The sequence below is a fragment of the Balaenoptera borealis genome (genome assembly GCF_965194805.1).
Source record: "Balaenoptera borealis genome assembly, chromosome: 16".
Taxonomy (NCBI): Eukaryota; Metazoa; Chordata; class Mammalia; order Artiodactyla; family Balaenopteridae; genus Balaenoptera; species Balaenoptera borealis.
The window spans coordinates 85,535,187-85,562,312 of NC_138872.1; the positions used below are offsets into that span (position 1 = coordinate 85,535,187).

Consider the following 27,126-nt stretch of genomic DNA (forward strand, 5'->3'; position numbering starts at 1 on the left):
TTCATCCGGCCGCCTTATTTTCTTGAAAATAAATGCACAGGGACTTCCCTGGTGGTGCAGCGGTTAAGAATCCGCCTGCCAGCGCAAGGCACACGGGTTCGAGCCCTGGTCCGGGAAGATCCCACATGCTTTTAGAAACTAGAACACGGAGAGAGTGAGGTCATATGAAATTTGAAACGCTCAATATTGTCATAGTTTTAAGCAGTTTGAGGATTGCTGGAAGAAATGATTTGTCATTCATTCAGGTAATACGCATTTGATGAATACTTGCAAAAAGTAAACAATAAAAAATCCTCTAGAGCCCGCGAGCCACAACTACTGGAACCCACGTGCCTAGAGCCCATGCTCCGCAACAAGAGAAGCCACCGCATTGAGCAGCCGACGCACCACAACGAAGAGAAGCCCCCGCTCACCGCAACTAGAGAGAGCCCACGTGCAACAGCGAAGACCCAACGCAGAGAAAAATAAATAAATAAATAAATAAATAAATAAATGTATTAAAAGAAAAAAAGAAAGAAAATAAATGCACAACAAAATTTCTGCGTTTCTGAGAAAGTTAAGCTTCCTTAAAAGTGTGTTCCTTTTGGTCTGGTTTTTTCTCTTTAAAGTGGACTGTCAGGAATTCCCTGGCATTTCAGGGGTTAGGACTGTGCGCGTCCACTGCTAGAGGCCTGTGTTTGATCCCTGGTCAGGGAACTAAGATCCCACAAGCTGCGTGGCGCGGTCGAAAAAACAGCAAAGACAAAATCATCATACTTTAGCCGTTAAACGAAGTCCAGGGCCTTTAGTTGCTCCTCAAGGGCTATGGGGTAATAGTATGAGGCACGTCCTTGGAGCTGTTTTGCAGAGACTGAAACCCCCAGCAGGTGGAAGAAGTTAACTGCATGCTGCCCACAAGCACGCAGACCCCAGACCCGTTGGAAGCAGAAGGCTGATGATGTTGAGTCCCCGCTACCTCACCACCGACCAATCAGAAGAATGTCCGTGAGCTGATCACGCACCCTGTAACCCTGTCTTCAACATGCAGCCCCTTTCTCTTTTCCCTATATAGTCCTCAAGCAAAACCTCAGGAGGGGAGAGTAGGTTCTTTGGGACGAGTCCACCTTCCCCCCTGGGCTGCCGGCTTCCTCAGTAAAGCCGTGTTTCCTTTTACCCAACACTTGTCTCTCAGTATTGGAGTCCTGAATGATGCAAGATCTGCCTCATCTTCTGCAGTTTTTCCTCCATGAAAAATAATTCAGGATTATTTTTCAGAGTTAAGAAATGTGGTTGGATAATCACAACGCCATTAAGCCACACCTCATCGGGCAGCAAACAGGCGAAGCACACTGGTAATGACCACACACATCATGACTGTGAGAAGACTTTCATCTTTATTATATTTCCCCAAAAGCTGCATTGCACGGTACTCTTTAATAATCTAAAATAACATACGAACTTGTTGAGACAAGTTAAAAACTTACGACTGAATTCCCACAATTCAGTAATGAGAACTAACAATGTACAAATTTATGCTTACAAGAATTGGGAGGAAATACCCACCTAGCTATAAGTAGAATGGAAATATTATGTAATAGATAAAATGTGTATTATGTAATAGATAAAACCAAAAATCTCTCTTGAAAATGTGAATAAAATTGTATATAGGTGTAAATATACAACAGCTGTAATACTCATCACAAAACTTGGTGGGAATAAGATGTTTCACAATGAAGACTATTTCAAAACTATTTAAAATACATCTATAAATATAAAATATAAAAATACAATAATTTTATAGGTGACATTTTCAAAATAAGCCAGTGAAAGTTAAGTCATCAGTCATGACCGTGTGGCTCTAATTATATATTTTAAAGTTATTCCCTCCTGTTCTGAGCCCCCTACACGCCACCTTCAAATGCTTCTAGACTGGGGCAAAGAAGTGTGTAAAAAATGGGACCTCCAGTGTTCATCCCAGGGGAGATTTGAATGAAATGATCTGAAAATTGGGGTGGTGCCTTCCAAAGGGATGGAACGTGACAGAACCCTGATTTCTTATTGTCCTGCCACAGACTCCTAGAAGCATGCCCCGCTCCCAGGAGTGTGACACGAAAACTCTCTTGAGCTCATTCTGGAAGACGCTGGGTTCTTCCCGATCATCTGCACAAGAGGCTTCTCCCTCCCTTCCTCACGGCTGTCGTCAGCGTGTGGATTGACCTCCTGTGCAACATCCTCATCTCTCCTGGGCTCTGTGATCTGGAAGTAAGAGAAGGAGCAAGGACGTCAGATTTCAAAGTGGCAACTGTCCAGATACAAAGGTTTTCACATTCTTAGTTCTCACCAGAATTGAGACTCATTTATGATTGCAGTTTTATCTGAAATTCTCCATTCGGAGCCCCAATCCTGAACCATTCATTGTTTTCAAGTGCGATTCTTGGAGTTTGGTGAGCCTGACTGCAAAAACTACTGAATACACCTAAGGCCAGGCCCAGTCATCTGCTTTATAGCCAAGACTCCAGGTGATTCTGCTCAGGGAGCTGGCATTTGGAGAATGCTGCTTTAGTCTTAACTCACCTTGGTCCTTTGGCACCACTTAAATTCTGAACTTGGAACCACACTACAGACATCACTGACCGGTCAGCATCGTGGACCAGGAGACCTGCTGCCTGTTCCCTAATGCTAATCCTGGATCCTAATGTCTAGTTTATTATTAATTTTTAATTGACTTATTTTCTTTATTTTATTTTTGGCTGCATTGGGTCTTTGTTGCTGCGCATGGGCTTTCTCTAGTTGTGGTGAGCGAGGACCACTCTCTGTTGCTTCTCATGACGCTTCTCTTGTGGCGGAGCACGGGCTCTAGGCGCGCACAGGCTCAGTAGTTGTGGCTTGCGGGCTCTAGAGTACAGGCTCAGTAGTTGTGGCTCGTGGGCTCTAGAGCGCAGGCTCAGTAGTTGTGGCTCGTGGGCTCTAGAGCGCAGGCTCAGTAGTTGTGGCTCGCGGGCTCTAGAGCGCAGGCTCAGTAGTTGTGGCTCGCGGGCTCTAGAGCGCAGGCTCAGTAGTTGTGGTGCACGGGCTTAGTTGCTCCGCGGCATGCGGGGTCTTCCCGGACGAGGGCTCGAACCCGTGTGCCCTGCTTTGGCAGGCGGATTCTTAACCCCTGAGCCACCAGGGAAGTCCCTGGATCCTAATGTTTAAATAATAGTCAGTCCTAGACTTGGTTAGTGTTATGGGCTGAATGTTTGTGTCCCCCCAAATTCTTATGTTGAAATCTTAAAATCTTAACCGCTAAGGGGCTGGTATTAGGAGGGTGGGGGTCTTTGGGAGGTTATTAGGTCATGGGGTAGAGCCCTCATGAATGAGATTATTGCCCTCGTAAAAGAGACTGTGGTCTGTTGTTTATAAGCCACGCAGTCTGTAGTATCTTGTTAGGGCAGGTCGAAGGGACTAAGGCAGCTAGTTTGCAAGATTTCAACCAAATGTTTGCTCAGTCCTCTGCCCACATCTAGAACTCTAATGTGTCCATTGTAATAAGCCATGCTGAAGATGGCATTCCTTAACCTTCACTCGTTCTGATAAACCGTCTTGACCATAAAGTTGGGGGGGAAAAGGTGACTTGTACAAGAGGAATCATTGGTCCAGAAGCGGTGAGTCAGGGGAAATAAAGAGTCACAGGTGATCTGGCCGTAAGCAATTGGAAAGTAAATTTGGATGAAAATAAAGCTAGTCATAATTGGTCTTTTCTTATTGAACGTGTAGGCTGTTCCATCTAATATCCTGTTTGTAGACATTTACTTTGTGGTAGGTAAATCCTAGAACCCATATCCCTGAGGGATGTAAGGCCAAAAATGAATTAAAAAGAGAAACTCGAAACACCGTATATGGAAAAAAATCACCATCTCATCAAAGCTGTTATTTGGACCCAATTGCTTTGGGTGAAATGACTTCAGTGAGACCCATGCGTCTGTGACAGACTGGTTTCCCCGAGGTCTGGCGCCCACGGGTCCCACGGTGCTGGTGTGTGTGTGTGGCTGTGAGGCCGCGGCTGGGCGCTGAGTCGGCGTGTGGCTGTGTGCCCGGCTGGCCCCCTTCACAGCGTGAGAGGTGATGTGGGTCCAGCAGTGGGATTCCTCCGATTTCCTCAGTAAGCAACGCGTTCATTCCGCCCGCACCTTTGCGGACGCAGACCTACCTTTGCGCAGGCCGATGACCTCAGGCCTGCGTGGTCCTGGGGCCTCTAGGGCAAGAGGGCGCGATCTCTTCCCCACACCCAGAGCTCTGGATCAAAAGCCTGGATCTGGAACGACAAACAGCCCCTGGAAATGAGGATGACGCTGCCTCCCCGTGCCCCGCGTCCGGTTCTTTGTCGTCCGTCCCCAAGTCCCAGACCGAATCCCCCATGATCCCCACCTCCTCTCCGGCCCTGCCCCTCCCCCAGACCGCCACAGCCCACCCACCTGCTCGCACTCTTCCCGAGTGACCCTAGCGTTCCAGCCCATGGAACGGATGAACTGGAGACGCAGTTTGTGGAACAAGGGACGCTGGGAGCGGTTCTTTCCATAGAGGAACGAAAAGATGGCCTGTTTGGGGGCCTGGTTGTCCTCTTCCATGTCGTTGGCCACATAGCTGGGGAAAGACATCAGGTGGCTGTCATCAGCACAGGAAGGGCCTCCCCTTGAGATCAGCTTCCCAGAAAAGAGGCGGGCTGAGCATCCTGACACGACCCACCCAGCCCTGCCCAGCGTCCCCGAGGGCCGCCCAGTTATCAAGGCGCCACTGGCCAGGCAGGACCTTCGCAAGGGTGCCTCTCACACCTTGATGCCGGGGACAAAATCCAAACCCCCTGTTCCCTTCAACTTGTTGTATGCGCACACACCTCTCTCCCTATGTTGTAGGTGTATGTACAGTTCCTGAGGGCAGGAGCTGATCTGATCTATTTCTGCATTCATCCCTCTCCTACCAAAGGACACATTTAGGGCTTGGTTCATCTTGATGCATTAATTCAACAGCCTTTTGTGAATCTCTGCTCCCATCACCTCATATTCCCCAGCGTGTAGGGTGTACTTTATAAGGTTTCATTAGATGAATGAATGAATGAATGAATGAATGAACATTTTATCTCGTAGCCAAATGCAATACTGATTACCTCGAAGACTCACAATAACAGACATTCGCAAAATGAAAAGAATTGTGCTGAGTGTTTTGGGAATGCATTGACATTTTGACAAGACCTGCCTTCCACATTGTGTCTAGTCTAATGGGACTGGGGAAGGGGAAGGGGGGAGATAAGAAATGACTGTAATGCAAAGCATCACATTCTAATACGATTTTAACTAAAGTGCCTCCGGGATGCAGAAGTTAGGGAGATCAGGCATCGTGAAGGTTTTGGTGTTTGAACCCACTTTAAGGATAGGGTCATTTTCTTCAGGTAAATGTGTGGGAAAGATCCCTGGACAGAAAAGCACAATAGAAACTTAGAGGGCAGGGTATGTGGAAGGAACAGTGACACAAAGGAATAAAGTATCAGGACAGTGTGATGGAGACTGCAGAGAGAGTTGAATTCCAACCCAGAACTCTGGCCTTGATTTGGCACGTAATTAGCCAATGACATTGTGTGACGCGGTCAGACCTGGGTTTTGGAAGGACATTCAGGCAGATAGAGCCGACTGGCTTGGGAGACGTGGAAGAAACATCAGTGGGGAGCATTTTCTACCAGGTCCGCGCTATGTGATAAGGGCCCCGATTGTGGCATTTGTCGTGGGAACGCAGAAACGGAAGATAATCACACTTGGTGCTGATGTGGGAAGACCCGAGACCGGAGAATCAGAACCGGAAACGTCTCAAGTCTATTTACTTGTGGGCAGGATGGTGTCAGTTCTTTCTTCCTCTCCTCTTAGGAAGGTTTCGTGTTTTGCTTTGTTTCGTTCAGTGTTTTAATTGACATTAGGGCAGTTTGTTTTGACAATGAATGGTGTAAAAAACATAACTTCGTTTGAAAAAGAAACCACTCTACCGTAATCCTGTCATTTTCACAGCCAGAGTAAACGGTACAGAGGGGTTTAAAAAAATAGATGAAAGGTCAGAGCCCCAGGTCTCTCCCTGCGCCCTCCCAGGGTGTTGAATATTGATGGAGGGGACGGAGCAAGATACTCACAGAGCTATAAAGAAATGGATTCTCTGGAATTGCCAGGAGAAGAGCCCGGCCCGGCTGAAATAAGCTATCACCATCGACAGGAGATACTGATGGAAAGAGGGAAAAAAACGTAGGAGAAGCTTGCCAGAAAAGAGGCACATCTTCCACATCGTGGAAGAGGAAAAACAGTGGGATAAGGGAGCAGGGGACGAGGAATGGGTGGTGCCACTTGGAGAAGAGACCCCCGTGTTGGGTGAGCCTGATTATTTGGGGGAGGGTAGAGGACAGAAGGTCAGAGTTTGCGACGCTCCAAGGATGGGAGGCTGTGGGTTTGAGGGCGTGGACTTAGGGCCGCTGGCACTGGACGGTGTTTGATGAACCGGAGCCAAGGCGAGTCCCCAGGAGCTGAGAGGAGAGGGGACTTAGGCAGCAACCACCAAAGGGGCACACCTGGGGCTCAGATCCCAGAGGGGACCTCGAGGCCCCTGGAGGGAAGTGTTGACAAGGCATCAGGTTGGGAGGGGAGTGGAAACGTGGGTGTAGAAAGCACCCCGCGTGCCCACCCAGGACAGGCGCTGGAGCAGGAATCCATCTCAGTGGGGGACTTACCTTGTCAGATACTCGCAGGGTTTTGTCCCAGGCGAGGAATTTCCTAATGACGGGATCCTCTGTGAAAAGAGGGCAGATGTTTGCCAGTGGGAACAGGGCTGTCGTGGGAGCATTCCAGAGCCAAGAGGGAGAACCACGCCCCCCCCCTGGGGAAATGCCAAGATGTGGCCCAGGGTGAAGCTGATGGGAAGAGGGGAGGGAAGACCATTCACTGTGGGAGGAAAAGGGGTGACTCCCCTTCTAGGGGGGCCGAGTGACAGGGAGTGATGCCCCTTCATCATGCATTCACGTACCAGTGCAGAGGGCATGGAGTTACTCACAGCCAATTTCTCAATTGACAGTCACGTCAGGGGGCGAAGGTGGCTTGTGTTGCCCCCCACCCCCTCCCGCCGTCCCACGCCAGTAAGATTCAAAAGGCCAGTAAGAGCTAGAGTCTCAGGGGTACAGTTGAAACCAAGCGAACCTAATCCTGTATCATTTCTAAATCTAACCCAGTCTTGTATCATTTGTGAGTCTAACCTAATCCTGTATCATTTATGTGTCCCCTGTGTCCTTTATCCGTAGACAGTCCGCCAGGGACGGAGAGTGCACCAAGTAGCAGGGAATTCTTTTCCATTGGGAAAGTGTAGTCATTGGAAGTTTTTGTTTGTTTGTTTTTCAAGTATAGGATTGGAGGGTGCTGGGCGGTGGGTGGGTGGTGCTGGTCCTTACCGAGCATCCTGGTGAAGACCTCGTGGTGCTCAGGCAGCACTGAAGACACCCGCTGTCGCTTGAGCTTCATCTTGAGCCCACTCAGCGACTCCACGACCCAGGTGTCCTGGGCCTCAGTGGCCGGCTCGCCCTCCTCCTCCTCCTCTCTGAACGCCACTGACCTCTTCCTCTTAGAGCCAGGGCGCTGAGGCGGGGAGCTGCAGCCGGCCCAGGGGGCTGAGAAAAGACAAGAGACTACAATAGGACGTTCTCGTCTTGGGAATTCAGCCACTGGTGACCACCCAACCCCACCCCGACTCCGCCTCCCCCCCGAAACACCCCTACCCTTTTCAGTCGTATAGACCTCTGACCTTGCCCCAAGTCATCTTTCCATCTTTCTCTGTCCATATCTACCTATCCCTCCCCTGACTCATTTTGTCATTTTTCCGGCTTCCTGTCCTGAAAACTCTTTCTCATGGTAGATAATTTCTCCCACTAGGAAAAAAGAAGAAAAAGAACCCTCCCCTTGTTTCCTCTCTTCCCCTCTCTCATCCTTGGATCTCATCTCCTAACCCTCTTTCTTGCTTCCCAGGTTTTCCGTGTCCCCAGCTCCTGTCCTCTCCTCCCTCAATCCCTGGCTTTCCGAATGTCTCCCTTCTTTCATAGGCACCTGACGCAGGTGCTCCTTCCCGACCTCTGTACCCTCTCCTCCTTACTGGTCAAGCCTCTGAAGTTCCTTCTCGTGCCAGCTCCCTCACCTGACGGTCCTGGGCTTTCTTCGTTGACAGTCACCTCCAGGGGGTACCCTGAGGAGCTGGGCTGGGAGTCCTGGTCCTCAACCTGGGAACTCGGTTGACGATTGGCCATGATTTCTCCCAAACTCTTCCCTTCCTCGACGCCTAGACTCTGCTTTGTCCCAACTCTTCTTCTGGACTTGGGCAAAACACAAGTGGTCGTCCCTTCTCCGAGCTGCGGGGCAACTGGCAGTGGAGAAAAGCTCTGGCGAGATGCTATTGTCCACCTCTGCTGCCGAGCGCCACGGAGTCTGGTCCTTCCAATCAGGAAGGTCGGAAGCCTGTGACATCATCATGGGTCATTCCAACCTGGCAGCCAGTTTGAATGAAAACACAAGTAACTGTCAGACCTATGTGTGCGCTTGTCCCAGAGATCAGGGGTAAATGGTATCTCCTGCCACTGACCCAACCTCTGCCCGTCCTCCAAAACCCCCCTCAAGGTGTCCGGACCCCTCTTTACCGCTTCCCAGCAGGTGCGCTGTCCTCTCCCTGCTGGACTCTCCCCCTCGCTCGCATTCCTTTTCCACGGCCTGGTGGGAGAGTGGGGAGAGGGACAAGGAAACTTAGGGGAAGCAGCAACGGTTAAGCCTTATAAGAGTGAGATAGGTATGTAAAAAAAGATCCCAGGTGCACTGACTGACTGGATTGAAAAGTTACGTTAAAACACGCAGTTTGGCAGAGCGCTTTTGCTCAATGTGTACTGACACTGTGTTCAGAATTCTGTACTGGGGGAGCACACGTCCGCCACCCTCAGGCACCTTTGAGTCCAAGAGCCATTTTGAGAAGCTAAAATCAGAGAGAAGTACAGGTGCTCACGCACCCTTCAAAGGGGGTCTACAAACAAACACAAAACAACAAAAAAGGGCACCTTTGGATTTCACAAAGTCCATGGATTGTCCAAAGCCTGCCCCTCGATTCCAATTAAGAAATTCTAGTCTACTTACCAAAATTTTTTTTTTTTTAAACATCTTTATTGGAGTATAATTGCTTTACAATGGTGTGTTAGTTTCTGCTTTATAACAAAGTGAATCAGTTATACATATACATATGTTCCCATATCTCTTTCCTCTTGCATCTCCCTTCCTGCCACCCTCCCTATCCCGCCCCTCTAGGTGGTCACAAAGCACCGAGCTGATCTCCCTGTGCTATGCGGCTGCTTCCCACTAGCTATCTATTTTACATTTGGTAGTGTATATATGTCCATGCCACTCTCTCACCCTGTCACATCTCACCCCTCCCCCTCCCCATATCCTCAAGTCCATTCTCTAGTAGGTCTGTGTCTTTATTCCCGTCTTGCCACTAGGTTCTTCATGACCTTTTTTTTTTTCCCTTAGATTCCATATATATGTGTTAGCATACTGTATTTGCTTTTCTCTTTCTGACTTACTTCACTCTGTACGACAGACTCTAACTCCATCCACCTCACGACAAATACCTCCATTTCATTTCTTTTTATGGCTGAGTAATATTCCATTGTATATATGTGCCACATCTTCTTTATCCATTCATCCGATGATGGACACTTAGGTTGCTTCCATGTCCTGGCTATTGTAAATAGAGCTGCAATGAACATTTTGGTACATGACTCTTTTTGAATTATGGTTTTCTCAGGGTATATGCCCAGTAGTGGGATTGCTGGGTCGTATGGTAGTTCTATTTTTAGTTTTTTAAGGAACCTCCATACTGTTCTCCATAGTGGCTGTATCAATGTACGTTCCCAGCAACAGTGCAGGAGGAGGGTTCCCTTTTCTCCACACCCTCTCCAGCATTTATTGTGTGTAGATTTTTTGAGGATGGCCATTCTGAGTGGTGTGAGGTGATACCTCATTGTAGTTTTGATTTGCATTTCTCTAATGATTAGTGTTGTTGAGCATCCTTTTCACGTGTTTGTTGGCAATCTTATATCTTCTTTGGAGAAATGTCCATCGAGGTCTTGTGTCCATTTTTGGATTGAGTTGTTTGTTTTTTTGATATTGAGCTGCGTGAGCCGCTTGTATATTTTGGAGGTGAATCCTTTGTCAGTTGCTTCGTTTACAAATATTTTCTCCCACTCTGAGGGTTGTTTTTTTGTCTTGTTTATGGTTTCCTTTGCTGTGCAAAAGCTTTTAAGTTTCCTTAGGTCCCATTTGTTTATTTTTGTTTTTATTTCCATTTTTCTAAGAGATGGGTCAAAAAGGATCTTGCTGTGATTTATGTGATAGAGTGTTCTGCCTATGTTTTCCTCTAAGAGTTTTCTAGTGTCGGGCCTTACATTTAGGTCTTTAATCCATTTTGAGTTTATTTTTGTGTTATGGTGTTAGGTAGTGTTCTCATTTCATTCTTTGACAGGTAGCTGTCCAGTTTTCCTAGCCCCGCTTATTGAAGAGGCTGTCTTTTCTCCACTGTATATTCTTGCCTCCTTCATCAAAGATAAGGTGACCATATGTGCGTGGGTTTATCTCTGGGCTTCCTATCCTGTTCCATTGATGTATATTTCTCTTCCCTAAAGTATATTTCAATAAAGGTATGTACGTTGTTTTTTTAGACACAAGGCTATCGCACACTTAACAGACTACAGAATAGTGTAAACGTAAGTTTCTCATGCACGGGTACACCAAAAAATTCATGTGACTTGCGTTATGGCGGTATTCGCTTCATTGCAGTGTTCTGGAACTGAAGCTGCAATGTCTCTGAGCGGGGCCTGTATACCCAGAAGTGGGATTGCTGGATCATATGGAATTTTTATTTAAAAGATTTTGAGAAAACTCCATACTGTTTTCCACAGTGCCTGCACGATGTTACATTCCTGCCTACAATATGCAAGGGTTACGATTTCTCTACAACCTTGACAACTCTATGTTTAAAAAGAAAGAAAAAATTGTAGCCATTCCAGCAGATGTGAGGTAATATCTCATGATGATTTTGATTTGCATTTCCCGGATGATTAGTGACGTTGAGCACCTTTTCATGTACCTGGTGCTGTGTTAAGTATTCCTAACACACATACAGAGACACAAAGGGATAGAAGGAATCTTTTGGAAGTGATGAGTATATTACCGTGATGGTGGTGATGGTATCACAGGTGTGTGCATATGTCCAAACTCATCAAGTTATACAAATTAAACCTGGGCTGGATTTTGTATATCAGTTATACGTAAATAAAGCTGTAAAAGCCCAGCAACAAGTGGTGTGTTTCCTGAGCCGGTGAAGCCCAGGTACATCTTTTCTCCTCTCCCAGGGGTGAACCCACCCAAGCAGCCATTGAACTTGGCTCACTTTCCGTTTCTTTAGTTTCCCCTTCTATTACTTTTGTGTTTCTGCTTTGTTTTCAGATTACAGCTAAGTGCTTCCCTATTTGTAGCAGCAGTGATTCTGAGTTTGGCTCTGTCGTTTGAAGACTTTTGATGGTCTCTCCAAAGCGATTAAGTTTCTACAGAGCTAATCTCAGTTAGGTGAGAGGTGGCAGAGGATCTGGTTTGATAGTCTTTTCTTAGTCTTTTCTGTTCGTCTATTTGTCTACTTTGACAAGCTCAGATCAGATCAGTTAAGAATCTCTTGCCCAATGGGAGGAGAACGGCTCTTTAATCTCTAGACTGGTGAGTGTTTATTCCTGACCGATGTCTAAGACTTTAGAACTGAAGGTAAAAGTTCCATTTCTCTGTATGTCTGTGTGTCTGTAATTCAGAAAGGCCTTTACCTCTGACAGTGTGAGTATGTAATGTTTTTCTGCTTCTGGATCTATTAAAGTAGATTGTAGAGTCTCTTAAATTCAAGGGTTTCTGTCCTGATTGGCTTACAAAGATACAAATGTGCTTATAAAAATTATGTATCCCTAAAATTCTCAGAGAGAAAGGAATTTGAACTTCTGATACTTTAAATGTGCTAGAAAAGTATTCTTACGGAAATCAAGTCAGGGAATTCCCTGGCAGTGCAGTGGTTAGGACTCGGTGCTTTCACTGCCAGGGCCCGGGTTCAGTCCCTGGTCAGGGAACTAAGATCCAGCAAGCCTCTCGGTGCAGTCAAAAACACAAACAAACAAAAAAATCAACTCAGAAATTTAAAGACTTCAAGTTTACATAATTTAGGTAAATCTTTGGCAAATGAAGCTAGTTTAATAGTTTTGGTTTAATACAAAGTTACTCCTATCTTATTTATCAGTATTAGGCATACATTGAAAACAATTCTACTTGGGTGTGTTCTTCCTAAATTTATATAGGTGTACCCATCAAATAAGCTAACATTACTTCTACTTAATATTTAAGGTTATGAAAAATGTAAATTTGTGTTTAGCCACATTTAATGATTCTTCTGACAAACTTTATTTCAACAGTAACTATGTTTTGTACTGTGTCAGCTTGTCGATACATTCCAAGATCTTTAGTTTACGTAAACCCTTGAACTGATACTAAATTGTGTTACTGACTGGATAATCATTGGATACCGAGGTCATTTGTAAGCAAGACAGAAACCTGAAACGTTGATCACTAAGCATAATCTCAAGTTCTATGCTCTTGCTGCATATTTTTATTTGTTACCTAGAGGCTATATCTGTGGGTGTGTTAATGAATGTGTTTGTCTCTGGCACTTGGAGAAGTTGTGTAAGGGATGTTTGTGGCTTCGTAATGTTGTGTTACGTGTGTTCATGAGCTCTGCTAGCCTACAGTGCTGGTGTGTGATGGGCAGTTGTCAGTTATTCACTCCTAGTTTTCTTTGTGCAATGGAAGTAACTTTGGTTCAAAGTTGTTATGAATATAATATGAATGAGGCTTGAGCAATAGTAATGTTATCGGCTGGAACAGAACTCAGGTGCAGCTGCTCATCGCTCAGAAGTCAATGTTCCAGAGACAAGGGTTGGTGGAAGAAGAACGATGCTTTATTCAGGAAGCTGGCAACGTGGGAAGATGGTGGACTAGTGTCCCCCACAGCATCTCCCAGTTGCCAGTTAGAGGGAAAAGGGGTTTACAGGGAAAAGACGGGAAGTCTCTGGGCTGTGCAGGTGGGGGCTACATGCAGAGTAGCACAGTCAGCTCTGACCATCATCTTGACATTGGTCATGCAGTGGTGTGGTCAGTGTCATGTTGATTGTTTCCGGCACAGTTAATCTTCAAGTCCAGTGTTGGTTTGTTCCCATTTCCTTGAGGCCAGTTCCTGGAATTGTGTAAGCCATTGGTTCAGGTCTGCTCAAGATGGAGCAGCTTACGTCATAGCTCCAGTCTGGTCATCATACAGTTAGCTCTCTCCTCTTGTAGCGGTTTTAGTATCTGCCAAACAAGTTAGGAATGTGTCTCTGACACTGTTACTTATGTCCTTGGGGAGGACCTAAAGAGTCTGTGACTGCTGTTGTCCTAATCGTGAACTGCTTGAACCTGTTGTTTTGTGACTCAGGGGAGGCCTGGGAGACTGCAGCTGTTTTACAAGCAAGAGGCAGGGGACACGGAAGGGCCCTGCAGGGTCCTGCTTGGTTCCAGCAACCGAGAGGTACAACTTTGTATGCAAGATGATGAGATGTAGTTTTGTTTATTAACAGGAACAAAAATAGTTTGGTCCTAAAGTAAAATGACCGATTGTTCCAGCACCAGAAAGAGGATAGTGAAGGACACCACCTGAATGAATCTAGAAAGTTGTAGGAGATTGGTGGAAAGGGAATTGTATTGGTCTCAGCCGAAGGTGGCTCAGTTTTGATGTTTATTGCAGAGATTTTCAAAAAAGAGCTTATGGTTCTCTTAAGTATCAAATATTATATTGATGCAAAGCTGGAGTTTGGTTTTCTCTCTGTAAAAATGATATAATTTTTCGTGGAGTATTGGTCTCCTTAATAAGTGGTTGGAAAAGTTGTTCTCTAAATCTGCCTAAACAGCAGAGATTCTGTATCTCACAGGAAGAGCTTTCTGCCCCTAGTTGTGAATTCATCCGGCCGCCTTATTTTCTTGAAAATAAATGCACAGGGACTTCCCTGGTGGTGCAGCGGTTAAGAATCCGCCTGCCAGCGCAAGGCACACGGGTTCGAGCCCTGGTCCGGGAAGATCCCACATGCTTTTAGAAACTAGAACACGGAGAGAGTGAGGTCATATGAAATTTGAAACGCTCAATATTGTCATAGTTTTAAGCAGTTTGAGGATTGCTGGAAGAAATGATTTGTCATTCATTCAGGTAATACGCATTTGATGAATACTTGCAAAAAGTAAACAATAAAAAATCCTCTAGAGCCCGCGAGCCACAACTACTGGAACCCACGTGCCTAGAGCCCATGCTCCGCAACAAGAGAAGCCACCGCATTGAGCAGCCGACGCACCACAACGAAGAGAAGCCCCCGCTCACCGCAACTAGAGAGAGCCTACGTGCAACAGCGAAGACCCAACGCAGAGAAAAATAAATAAATAAATAAATAAATAAATAAATAAATGTATTAAAAGAAAAAAAGAAAGAAAATAAATGCACAACAAAATTTCTGCGTTTCTGAGAAAGTTAAGCTTCCTTAAAAGTGTGTTCCTTTTGGTCTGGTTTTTTCTCTTTAAAGTGGACTGTCAGGAATTCCCTGGCATTTCAGGGGTTAGGACTGTGCGCGTCCACTGCTAGAGGCCTGTGTTTGATCCCTGGTCAGGGAACTAAGATCCCACAAGCTGCGTGGCGCGGTCGAAAAAACAGCAAAGACAAAATCATCATACTTTAGCCGTTAAACGAAGTCCAGGGCCTTTAGTTGCTCCTCAAGGGCTATGGGGTAATAGTATGAGGCACGTCCTTGGAGCTGTTTTGCAGAGACTGAAACCCCCAGCAGGTGGAAGAAGTTAACTGCATGCTGCCCACAAGCACGCAGACCCCAGACCCGTTGGAAGCAGAAGGCTGATGATGTTGAGTCCCCGCTACCTCACCACCGACCAATCAGAAGAATGTCCGTGAGCTGATCACGCACCCTGTAACCCTGTCTTCAACATGCAGCCCCTTTCTCTTTTCCCTATATAGTCCTCAAGCAAAACCTCAGGAGGGGAGAGTAGGTTCTTTGGGACGAGTCCACCTTCCCCCCTGGGCTGCCGGCTTCCTCAGTAAAGCCGTGTTTCCTTTTACCCAACACTTGTCTCTCAGTATTGGAGTCCTGAATGATGCAAGATCTGCCTCATCTTCTGCAGTTTTTCCTCCATGAAAAATAATTCAGGATTATTTTTCAGAGTTAAGAAATGTGGTTGGATAATCACAACGCCATTAAGCCACACCTCATCGGGCAGCAAACAGGCGAAGCACACTGGTAATGACCACACACATCATGACTGTGAGAAGACTTTCATCTTTATTATATTTCCCCAAAAGCTGCATTGCACGGTACTCTTTAATAATCTAAAATAACATACGAACTTGTTGAGACAAGTTAAAAACTTACGACTGAATTCCCACAATTCAGTAATGAGAACTAACAATGTACAAATTTATGCTTACAAGAATTGGGAGGAAATACCCACCTAGCTATAAGTAGAATGGAAATATTATGTAATAGATAAAATGTGTATTATGTAATAGATAAAACCAAAAATCTCTCTTGAAAATGTGAATAAAATTGTATATAGGTGTAAATATACAACAGCTGTAATACTCATCACAAAACTTGGTGGGAATAAGATGTTTCACAATGAAGACTATTTCAAAACTATTTAAAATACATCTATAAATATAAAATATAAAAATACAATAATTTTATAGGTGACATTTTCAAAATAAGCCAGTGAAAGTTAAGTCATCAGTCATGACCGTGTGGCTCTAATTATATATTTTAAAGTTATTCCCTCCTGTTCTGAGCCCCCTACACGCCACCTTCAAATGCTTCTAGACTGGGGCAAAGAAGTGTGTAAAAAATGGGACCTCCAGTGTTCATCCCAGGGGAGATTTGAATGAAATGATCTGAAAATTGGGGTGGTGCCTTCCAAAGGGATGGAACGTGACAGAACCCTGATTTCTTATTGTCCTGCCACAGACTCCTAGAAGCATGCCCCGCTCCCAGGAGTGTGACACGAAAACTCTCTTGAGCTCATTCTGGAAGACGCTGGGTTCTTCCCGATCATCTGCACAAGAGGCTTCTCCCTCCCTTCCTCACGGCTGTCGTCAGCGTGTGGATTGACCTCCTGTGCAACATCCTCATCTCTCCTGGGCTCTGTGATCTGGAAGTAAGAGAAGGAGCAAGGACGTCAGATTTCAAAGTGGCAACTGTCCAGATACAAAGGTTTTCACATTCTTAGTTCTCACCAGAATTGAGACTCATTTATGATTGCAGTTTTATCTGAAATTCTCCATTCGGAGCCCCAATCCTGAACCATTCATTGTTTTCAAGTGCGATTCTTGGAGTTTGGTGAGCCTGACTGCAAAAACTACTGAATACACCTAAGGCCAGGCCCAGTCATCTGCTTTATAGCCAAGACTCCAGGTGATTCTGCTCAGGGAGCTGGCATTTGGAGAATGCTGCTTTAGTCTTAACTCACCTTGGTCCTTTGGCACCACTTAAATTCTGAACTTGGAACCACACTACAGACATCACTGACCGGTCAGCATCGTGGACCAGGAGACCTGCTGCCTGTTCCCTAATGCTAATCCTGGATCCTAATGTCTAGTTTATTATTAATTTTTAATTGACTTATTTTCTTTATTTTATTTTTGGCTGCATTGGGTCTTTGTTGCTGCGCATGGGCTTTCTCTAGTTGTGGTGAGCGAGGACCACTCTCTGTTGCTTCTCATGACGCTTCTCTTGTGGCGGAGCACGGGCTCTAGGCGCGCACAGGCTCAGTAGTTGTGGCTTGCGGGCTCTAGAGTACAGGCTCAGTAGTTGTGGCTCGTGGGCTCTAGAGCGCAGGCTCAGTAGTTGTGGCTCGTGGGCTCTAGAGCGCAGGCTCAGTAGTTGTGGCTCGCGGGCTCTAGAGCGCAGGCTCAGTAGTTGTGGCTCGCGGGCTCTAGAGCGCAGGCTCAGTAGTTGTGGTGCACGGGCTTAGTTGCTCCGCGGCATGCGGGGTCTTCCCGGACGAGGGCTCGAACCCGTGTGCCCTGCTTTGGCAGGCGGATTCTTAACCCCTGAGCCACCAGGGAAGTCCCTGGATCCTAATGTTTAAATAATAGTCAGTCCTAGACTTGGTTAGTGTTATGGGCTGAATGTTTGTGTCCCCCCAAATTCTTATGTTGAAATCTTAAAATCTTAACCGCTAAGGGGCTGGTATTAGGAGGGTGGGGGTCTTTGGGAGGTTATTAGGTCATGGGGTAGAGCCCTCATGAATGAGATTATTGCCCTCGTAAAAGAGACTGTGGTCTGTTGTTTATAAGCCACGCAGTCTGTAGTATCTTGTTAGGGCAGGTCGAAGGGACTAAGGCAGCTAGTTTGCAAGATTTCAACCAAATGTTTGCTCAGTCCTCTGCCCACATCTAGAACTCTAATGTGTCCATTGTAATAAGCCATGCTGAAGATGGCATTCCTTAACCTTCACTCGTTCTGATAAACCGTCTTGACCATAAAGTTGGGGGGGAAAAGGTGACTTGTACAAGAGGAATCATTGGTCCAGAAGCGGTGAGTCAGGGGAAATAAAGAGTCACAGGTGATCTGGCCGTAAGCAATTGGAAAGTAAATTTGGATGAAAATAAAGCTAGTCATAATTGGTCTTTTCTTATTGAACGTGTAGGCTGTTCCATCTAATATCCTGTTTGTAGACATTTACTTTGTGGTAGGTAAATCCTAGAACCCATATCCCTGAGGGATGTAAGGCCAAAAATGAATTAAAAAGAGAAACTCGAAACACCGTATATGGAAAAAAATCACCATCTCATCAAAGCTGTTATTTGGACCCAATTGCTTTGGGTGAAATGACTTCAGTGAGACCCATGCGTCTGTGACAGACTGGTTTCCCCGAGGTCTGGCGCCCACGGGTCCCACGGTGCTGGTGTGTGTGTGTGGCTGTGAGGCCGCGGCTGGGCGCTGAGTCGGCGTGTGGCTGTGTGCCCGGCTGGCCCCCTTCACAGCGTGAGAGGTGATGTGGGTCCAGCAGTGGGATTCCTCCGATTTCCTCAGTAAGCAACGCGTTCATTCCGCCCGCACCTTTGCGGACGCAGACCTACCTTTGCGCAGGCCGATGACCTCAGGCCTGCGTGGTCCTGGGGCCTCTAGGGCAAGAGGGCGCGATCTCTTCCCCACACCCAGAGCTCTGGATCAAAAGCCTGGATCTGGAACGACAAACAGCCCCTGGAAATGAGGATGACGCTGCCTCCCCGTGCCCCGCGTCCGGTTCTTTGTCGTCCGTCCCCAAGTCCCAGACCGAATCCCCCATGATCCCCACCTCCTCTCCGGCCCTGCCCCTCCCCCAGACCGCCACAGCCCACCCACCTGCTCGCACTCTTCCCGAGTGACCCTAGCGTTCCAGCCCATGGAACGGATGAACTGGAGACGCAGTTTGTGGAACAAGGGACGCTGGGAGCGGTTCTTTCCATAGAGGAACGAAAAGATGGCCTGTTTGGGGGCCTGGTTGTCCTCTTCCATGTCGTTGGCCACATAGCTGGGGAAAGACATCAGGTGGCTGTCATCAGCACAGGAAGGGCCTCCCCTTGAGATCAGCTTCCCAGAAAAGAGGCGGGCTGAGCATCCTGACACGACCCACCCAGCCCTGCCCAGCGTCCCCGAGGGCCGCCCAGTTATCAAGGCGCCACTGGCCAGGCAGGACCTTCGCAAGGGTGCCTCTCACACCTTGATGCCGGGGACAAAATCCAAACCCCCTGTTCCCTTCAACTTGTTGTATGCGCACACACCTCTCTCCCTATGTTGTAGGTGTATGTACAGTTCCTGAGGGCAGGAGCTGATCTGATCTATTTCTGCATTCATCCCTCTCCTACCAAAGGACACATTTAGGGCTTGGTTCATCTTGATGCATTAATTCAACAGCCTTTTGTGAATCTCTGCTCCCATCACCTCATATTCCCCAGCGTGTAGGGTGTACTTTATAAGGTTTCATTAGATGAATGAATGAATGAATGAATGAATGAACATTTTATCTCGTAGCCAAATGCAATACTGATTACCTCGAAGACTCACAATAACAGACATTCGCAAAATGAAAAGAATTGTGCTGAGTGTTTTGGGAATGCATTGACATTTTGACAAGACCTGCCTTCCACATTGTGTCTAGTCTAATGGGACTGGGGAAGGGGAAGGGGGGAGATAAGAAATGACTGTAATGCAAAGCATCACATTCTAATACGATTTTAACTAAAGTGCCTCCGGGATGCAGAAGTTAGGGAGATCAGGCATCGTGAAGGTTTTGGTGTTTGAACCCACTTTAAGGATAGGGTCATTTTCTTCAGGTAAATGTGTGGGAAAGATCCCTGGACAGAAAAGCACAATAGAAACTTAGAGGGCAGGGTATGTGGAAGGAACAGTGACACAAAGGAATAAAGTGTCAGGACAGTGTGATGGAGACTGCAGAGAGAGTTGAATTCCAACCCAGAACTCTGGCCTTGATTTGGCACGTAATTAGCCAATGACATTGTGTGACGCGGTCAGACCTGGGTTTTGGAAGGACATTCAGGCAGATAGAGCCGACTGGCTTGGGAGACGTGGAAGAAACATCAGTGGGGAGCATTTTCTACCAGGTCCGCGCTATGTGATAAGGGCCCCGATTGTGGCATTTGTCGTGGGAACGCAGAAACGGAAGATAATCACACTTGGTGCTGATGTGGGAAGACCCGAGACCGGAGAATCAGAACCGGAAACGTCTCAAGTCTATTTACTTGTGGGCAGGATGGTGTCAGTTCTTTCTTCCTCTCCTCTTAGGAAGGTTTCGTGTTTTGCTTTGTTTCGTTCAGTGTTTTAATTGACATTAGGGCAGTTTGTTTTGACAATGAATGGTGTAAAAAACATAACTTCGTTTGAAAAAGAAACCACTCTACCGTAATCCTGTCATTTTCACAGCCAGAGTAAACGGTACAGAGGGGTTTAAAAAAATAGATGAAAGGTCAGAGCCCCAGGTCTCTCCCTGCGCCCTCCCAGGGTGTTGAATATTGATGGAGGGGACGGAGCAAGATACTCACAGAGCTATAAAGAAATGGATTCTCTGGAATTGCCAGGAGAAGAGCCCGGCCCGGCTGAAATAAGCTATCACCATCGACAGGAGATACTGATGGAAAGAGGGAAAAAAACGTAGGAGAAGCTTGCCAGAAAAGAGGCACATCTTCCACATCGTGGAAGAGGAAAAACAGTGGGATAAGGGAGCAGGGGACGAGGAATGGGTGGTGCCACTTGGAGAAGAGACCCCCGTGTTGGGTGAGCCTGATTATTTGGGGGAGGGTAGAGGACAGAAGGTCAGAGTTTGCGACGCTCCAAGGATGGGAGGCTGTGGGTTTGAGGGCGTGGACTTAGGGCCGCTGGCACTGGACGGTGTTTGATGAACCGGAGCCAAGGCGAGTCCCCAGGAGCTGAGAGGAGAGGGGACTTAGGCAGCAACCACCAAAGGGGCACACCTGGGGCTCAGATCCCAGAGGGGACCTCGAGGCCCCTGGAGGGAAGTGTTGACAAGGCATCAGGTTGGGAGGGGAGTGGAAACGTGGGTGTAGAAAGCACCCCGCGTGCCCACCCAGGACAGGCTCTGGAGCAGGAATCCATCTCAGTGGGGGACTTACCTTGTCAGATACTTGCAGGGTTTTGTCCCAGGCGAGGAATTTCCTAATGACGGGATCCTCTGTGAAAAGAGGGCAGATGTTTGCCAGTGGGAACAGGGCTGTCGTGGGAGCATTCCAGAGCCAAGAGGGAGAACCACGCCCCCCCCCTGGGGAAATGCCAAGATGTGGCCCAGGGTGAAGCTGATGGGAAGAGGGGAGGGAAGACCATTCACTGTGGGAGGAAAAGGGGTGACTCCCCTTCTAGGGGGGCCGAGTGACAGGGAGTGATGCCCCTTCATCATGCATTCACGTACCAGTGCAGAGGGCATGGAGTTACTCACAGCCAATTTCTCAATTGACAGTCACGTCAGGGGGCGAAGGTGGCTTGTGTTGCCCCCCACCCCCTCCCGCCGTCCCACGCCAGTAAGATTCAAAAGGCCAGTAAGAGCTAGAGTCTCAGGGGTACAGTTGAAACCAAGCGAACCTAATCCTGTATCATTTCTAAATCTAACCCAGTCTTGTATCATTTGTGAGTCTAACCTAATCCTGTATCATTTATGTGTCCCCTGTGTCCTTTATCCGTAGACAGTCCGCCAGGGACGGAGAGTGCACCAAGTAGCAGGGAATTCTTTTCCATTGGGAAAGTGTAGTCATTGGAAGTTTTTGTTTGTTTGTTTTTCAAGTATAGGATTGGAGGGTGCTGGGCGGTGGGTGGGTGGTGCTGGTCCTTACCGAGCATCCTGGTGAAGACCTCGTGGTGCTCAGGCAGCACTGAAGACACCCGCTGTCGCTTGAGCTTCATCTTGAGCCCACTCAGCGACTCCACGACCCAGGTGTCCTGGGCCTCAGTGGCCGGCTCGCCCTCCTCCTCCTCCTCTCTGAACGCCACTGACCTCTTCCTCTTAGAGCCAGGGCGCTGAGGCGGGGAGCTGCAGCCGGCCCAGGGGGCTGAGAAAAGACAAGAGACTACAATAGGACGTTCTCGTCTTGGGAATTCAGCCACTGGTGACCACCCAACCCCACCCCGACTCCGCCTCCCCCCCGAAACACCCCTACCCTTTTCAGTCGTATAGACCTCTGACCTTGCCCCAAGTCATCTTTCCATCTTTCTCTGTCCATATCTACCTATCCCTCCCCTGACTCATTTTGTCATTTTTCCGGCTTCCTGTCCTGAAAACTCTTTCTCATGGTAGATAATTTCTCCCACTAGGAAAAAAGAAGAAAAAGAACCCTCCCCTTGTTTCCTCTCTTCCCCTCTCTCATCCTTGGATCTCATCTCCTAACCCTCTTTCTTGCTTCCCAGGTTTTCCGTGTCCCCAGCTCCTGTCCTCTCCTCCCTCAATCCCTGGCTTTCCGAATGTCTCCCTTCTTTCATAGGCACCTGACGCAGGTGCTCCTTCCCGACCTCTGTACCCTCTCCTCCTTACTGGTCAAGCCTCTGAAGTTCCTTCTCGTGCCAGCTCCCTCACCTGACGGTCCTGGGCTTTCTTCGTTGACAGTCACCTCCAGGGGGTACCCTGAGGAGCTGGGCTGGGAGTCCTGGTCCTCAACCTGGGAACTCGGTTGACGATTGGCCATGATTTCTCCCAAACTCTTCCCTTCCTCGACGCCTAGACTCTGCTTTGTCCCAACTCTTCTTCTGGACTTGGGCAAAACACAAGTGGTCGTCCCTTCTCCGAGCTGCGGGGCAACTGGCAGTGGAGAAAAGCTCTGGCGAGATGCTATTGTCCACCTCTGCTGCCGAGCGCCACGGAGTCTGGTCCTTCCAATCAGGAAGGTCGGAAGCCTGTGACATCATCATGGGTCATTCCAACCTGGCAGCCAGTTTGAATGAAAACACAAGTAACTGTCAGACCTATGTGTGCGCTTGTCCCAGAGATCAGGGGTAAATGGTATCTCCTGCCACTGACCCAACCTCTGCCCGTCCTCCAAAACCCCCCTCAAGGTGTCCGGACCCCTCTTTACCGCTTCCCAGCAGGTGCGCTGTCCTCTCCCTGCTGGACTCTCCCCCTCGCTCGCATTCCTTTTCCACGGCCTGGTGGGAGAGTGGGGAGAGGGACAAGGAAACTTAGGGGAAGCAGCAACGGTTAAGCCTTATAAGAGTGAGATAGGTATGTAAAAAAAGATCCCAGGTGCACTGACTGACTGGATTGAAAAGTTACGTTAAAACACGCAGTTTGGCAGAGCGCTTCTGCTCAATGTGTACTGACACTGTGTTCAGAATTCTGTACTGGGGGAGCACACGTCCGCCACCCTCAGGCACCTTTGAGTCCAAGAGCCATTTTGAGAAGCTAAAATCAGAGAGAAGTACAGGTGCTCACGCACCCTTCAAAGGGGGTCTACAAACAAACACAAAACAACAAAAAAGGGCACCTTTGGATTTCACAAAGTCCATGGATTGTCCAAAGCCTGCCCCTCGATTCCAATTAAGAAATTCTAGTCTACTTACCAAAATTTTTTTTTTTTTTAAACATCTTTATTGGAGTATAATTGCTTTACAATGGTGTGTTAGTTTCTGCTTTATAACAAAGTGAATCAGTTATACATATACATATGTTCCCATATCTCTTTCCTCTTGCATCTCCCTTCCTGCCACCCTCCCTATCCCGCCCCTCTAGGTGGTCACAAAGCACCGAGCTGATCTCCCTGTGCTATGCGGCTGCTTCCCACTAGCTATCTATTTTACATTTGGTAGTGTATATATGTCCATGCCACTCTCTCACCCTGTCACATCTCACCCCTCCCCCTCCCCATATCCTCAAGTCCATTCTCTAGTAGGTCTGTGTCTTTATTCCCGTCTTGCCACTAGGTTCTTCATGACCTTTTTTTTTTTCCCTTAGATTCCATATATATGTGTTAGCATACTGTATTTGCTTTTCTCTTTCTGACTTACTTCACTCTGTACGACAGACTCTAACTCCATCCACCTCACGACAAATACCTCCATTTCATTTCTTTTTATGGCTGAGTAATATTCCATTGTATATATGTGCCACATCTTCTTTATCCATTCATCCGATGATGGACACTTAGGTTGCTTCCATGTCCTGGCTATTGTAAATAGAGCTGCAATGAACATTTTGGTACATGACTCTTTTTGAATTATGGTTTTCTCAGGGTATATGCCCAGTAGTGGGATTGCTGGGTCGTATGGTAGTTCTATTTTTAGTTTTTTAAGGAACCTCCATACTGTTCTCCATAGTGGCTGTATCAATGTACGTTCCCAGCAACAGTGCAGGAGGAGGGTTCCCTTTTCTCCACACCCTCTCCAGCATTTATTGTGTGTAGATTTTTTGAGGATGGCCATTCTGAGTGGTGTGAGGTGATACCTCATTGTAGTTTTGATTTGCATTTCTCTAATGATTAGTGTTGTTGAGCATCCTTTTCACGTGTTTGTTGGCAATCTTATATCTTCTTTGGAGAAATGTCCATCGAGGTCTTGTGTCCATTTTTGGATTGAGTTGTTTGTTTTTTTGATATTGAGCTGCGTGAGCCGCTTGTATATTTTGGAGGTGAATCCTTTGTCAGTTGCTTCGTTTACAAATATTTTCTCCCACTCTGAGGGTTGTTTTTTTGTCTTGTTTATGGTTTCCTTTGCTGTGCAAAAGCTTTTAAGTTTCCTTAGGTCCCATTTGTTTATTTTTGTTTTTATTTCCATTTTTCTAAGAGATGGGTCAAAAAGGATCTTGCTGTGATTTATGTGATAGAGTGTTCTGCCTATGTTTTCCTCTAAGAGTTTTCTAGTGTCGGGCCTTACATTTAGGTCTTTAATCCATTTTGAGTTTATTTTTGTGTTATGGTGTTAGGTAGTGTTCTCATTTCATTCTTTGACAGGTAGCTGTCCAGTTTTCCTAGCCCCGCTTATTGAAGAGGCTGTCTTTTCTCCACTGTATATTCTTGCCTCCTTCATCAAAGATAAGGTGACCATATGTGCGTGGGTTTATCTCTGGGCTTCCTATCCTGTTCCATTGATGTATATTTCTCTTCCCTAAAGTATATTTCAATAAAGGTATGTACGTTGTTTTTTTAGACACAAGGCTATCGCACACTTAACAGACTACAGAATAGTGTAAACGTAAGTTTCTCATGCACGGGTACACCAAAAAATTCATGTGACTTGCGTTATGGCGGTATTCGCTTCATTGCAGTGTTCTGGAACTGAAGCTGCAATGTCTCTGAGCGGGGCCTGTATACCCAGAAGTGGGATTGCTGGATCATATGGAATTTTTATTTAAAAGATTTTGAGAAAACTCCATACTGTTTTCCACAGTGCCTGCACGATGTTACATTCCTGCCTACAATATGCAAGGGTTACGATTTCTCTACAACCTTGACAACTCTATGTTTAAAAAGAAAGAAAAAATTGTAGCCATTCCAGCAGATGTGAGGTAATATCTCATGATGATTTTGATTTGCATTTCCCGGATGATTAGTGACGTTGAGCACCTTTTCATGTACCTGGTGCTGTGTTAAGTATTCCTAACACACATACAGAGACACAAAGGGATAGAAGGAATCTTTTGGAAGTGATGAGTATATTACCGTGATGGTGGTGATGGTATCACAGGTGTGTGCATATGTCCAAACTCATCAAGTTATACAAATTAAACCTGGGCTGGATTTTGTATATCAGTTATACGTAAATAAAGCTGTAAAAGCCCAGCAACAAGTGGTGTGTTTCCTGAGCCGGTGAAGCCCAGGTACATCTTTTCTCCTCTCCCAGGGGTGAACCCACCCAAGCAGCCATTGAACTTGGCTCACTTTCCGTTTCTTTAGTTTCCCCTTCTATTACTTTTGTGTTTCTGCTTTGTTTTCAGATTACAGCTAAGTGCTTCCCTATTTGTAGCAGCAGTGATTCTGAGTTTGGCTCTGTCGTTTGAAGACTTTTGATGGTCTCTCCAAAGCGATTAAGTTTCTACAGAGCTAATCTCAGTTAGGTGAGAGGTGGCAGAGGATCTGGTTTGATAGTCTTTTCTTAGTCTTTTCTGTTCGTCTATTTGTCTACTTTGACAAGCTCAGATCAGATCAGTTAAGAATCTCTTGCCCAATGGGAGGAGAACGGCTCTTTAATCTCTAGACTGGTGAGTGTTTATTCCTGACCGATGTCTAAGACTTTAGAACTGAAGGTAAAAGTTCCATTTCTCTGTATGTCTGTGTGTCTGTAATTCAGAAAGGCCTTTACCTCTGACAGTGTGAGTATGTAATGTTTTTCTGCTTCTGGATCTATTAAAGTAGATTGTAGAGTCTCTTAAATTCAAGGGTTTCTGTCCTGATTGGCTTACAAAGATACAAATGTGCTTATAAAAATTATGTATCCCTAAAATTCTCAGAGAGAAAGGAATTTGAACTTCTGATACTTTAAATGTGCTAGAAAAGTATTCTTACGGAAATCAAGTCAGGGAATTCCCTGGCAGTGCAGTGGTTAGGACTCGGTGCTTTCACTGCCAGGGCCCGGGTTCAGTCCCTGGTCAGGGAACTAAGATCCAGCAAGCCTCTCGGTGCAGTCAAAAACACAAACAAACAAAAAAATCAACTCAGAAATTTAAAGACTTCAAGTTTACATAATTTAGGTAAATCTTTGGCAAATGAAGCTAGTTTAATAGTTTTGGTTTAATACAAAGTTACTCCTATCTTATTTATCAGTATTAGGCATACATTGAAAACAATTCTACTTGGGTGTGTTCTTCCTAAATTTATATAGGTGTACCCATCAAATAAGCTAACATTACTTCTACTTAATATTTAAGGTTATGAAAAATGTAAATTTGTGTTTAGCCACATTTAATGATTCTTCTGACAAACTTTATTTCAACAGTAACTATGTTTTGTACTGTGTCAGCTTGTCGATACATTCCAAGATCTTTAGTTTACGTAAACCCTTGAACTGATACTAAATTGTGTTACTGACTGGATAATCATTGGATACCGAGGTCATTTGTAAGCAAGACAGAAACCTGAAACGTTGATCACTAAGCATAATCTCAAGTTCTATGCTCTTGCTGCATATTTTTATTTGTTACCTAGAGGCTATATCTGTGGGTGTGTTAATGAATGTGTTTGTCTCTGGCACTTGGAGAAGTTGTGTAAGGGATGTTTGTGGCTTCGTAATGTTGTGTTACGTGTGTTCATGAGCTCTGCTAGCCTACAGTGCTGGTGTGTGATGGGCAGTTGTCAGTTATTCACTCCTAGTTTTCTTTGTGCAATGGAAGTAACTTTGGTTCAAAGTTGTTATGAATATAATATGAATGAGGCTTGAGCAATAGTAATGTTATCGGCTGGAACAGAACTCAGGTGCAGCTGCTCATCGCTCAGAAGTCAATGTTCCAGAGACAAGGGTTG

The 27,126-nt window shown here is 46.3% G+C and overlaps 3 protein-coding genes across 2 annotated transcripts; 1 reads left to right on the forward strand and 2 right to left on the reverse strand.

Moving 5' to 3' along the window:
• LOC309614468 (uncharacterized protein) overlaps positions 1-27,126 on the forward strand; it is a 123,213-nt gene that overhangs the window by 61,748 nt on the left and 34,339 nt on the right.
• Positions 4,260-22,365, reverse strand: LOC309613186 (speedy protein E3-like; the record flags this gene model as incomplete). Its single annotated transcript, XM_082359730.1, has 9 exons — positions 4,260-4,602; positions 6,131-6,216; positions 6,719-6,777; positions 7,430-7,779; positions 8,214-8,388; positions 8,663-8,732; positions 20,809-20,867; positions 21,328-21,869; positions 22,262-22,365. The coding sequence occupies 9 exons, from the start codon at positions 22,363-22,365 to the stop codon at positions 4,260-4,262; spliced, it is 1,788 nt and encodes a 595-aa protein (XP_082215856.1).
• On the reverse strand, positions 13,820-20,763 carry LOC309614474 (speedy protein E4A-like). The gene is made up of 3 exons (XM_082362871.1): positions 20,221-20,763; positions 18,524-18,692; positions 13,820-18,363 (listed from the first exon to the last, which is right to left on the reverse strand). The coding sequence occupies exons 1-3, from the start codon at positions 20,367-20,369 to the stop codon at positions 18,304-18,306; spliced, it is 378 nt and encodes a 125-aa protein (XP_082218997.1). The 5' UTR covers positions 20,370-20,763; the 3' UTR covers positions 13,820-18,303.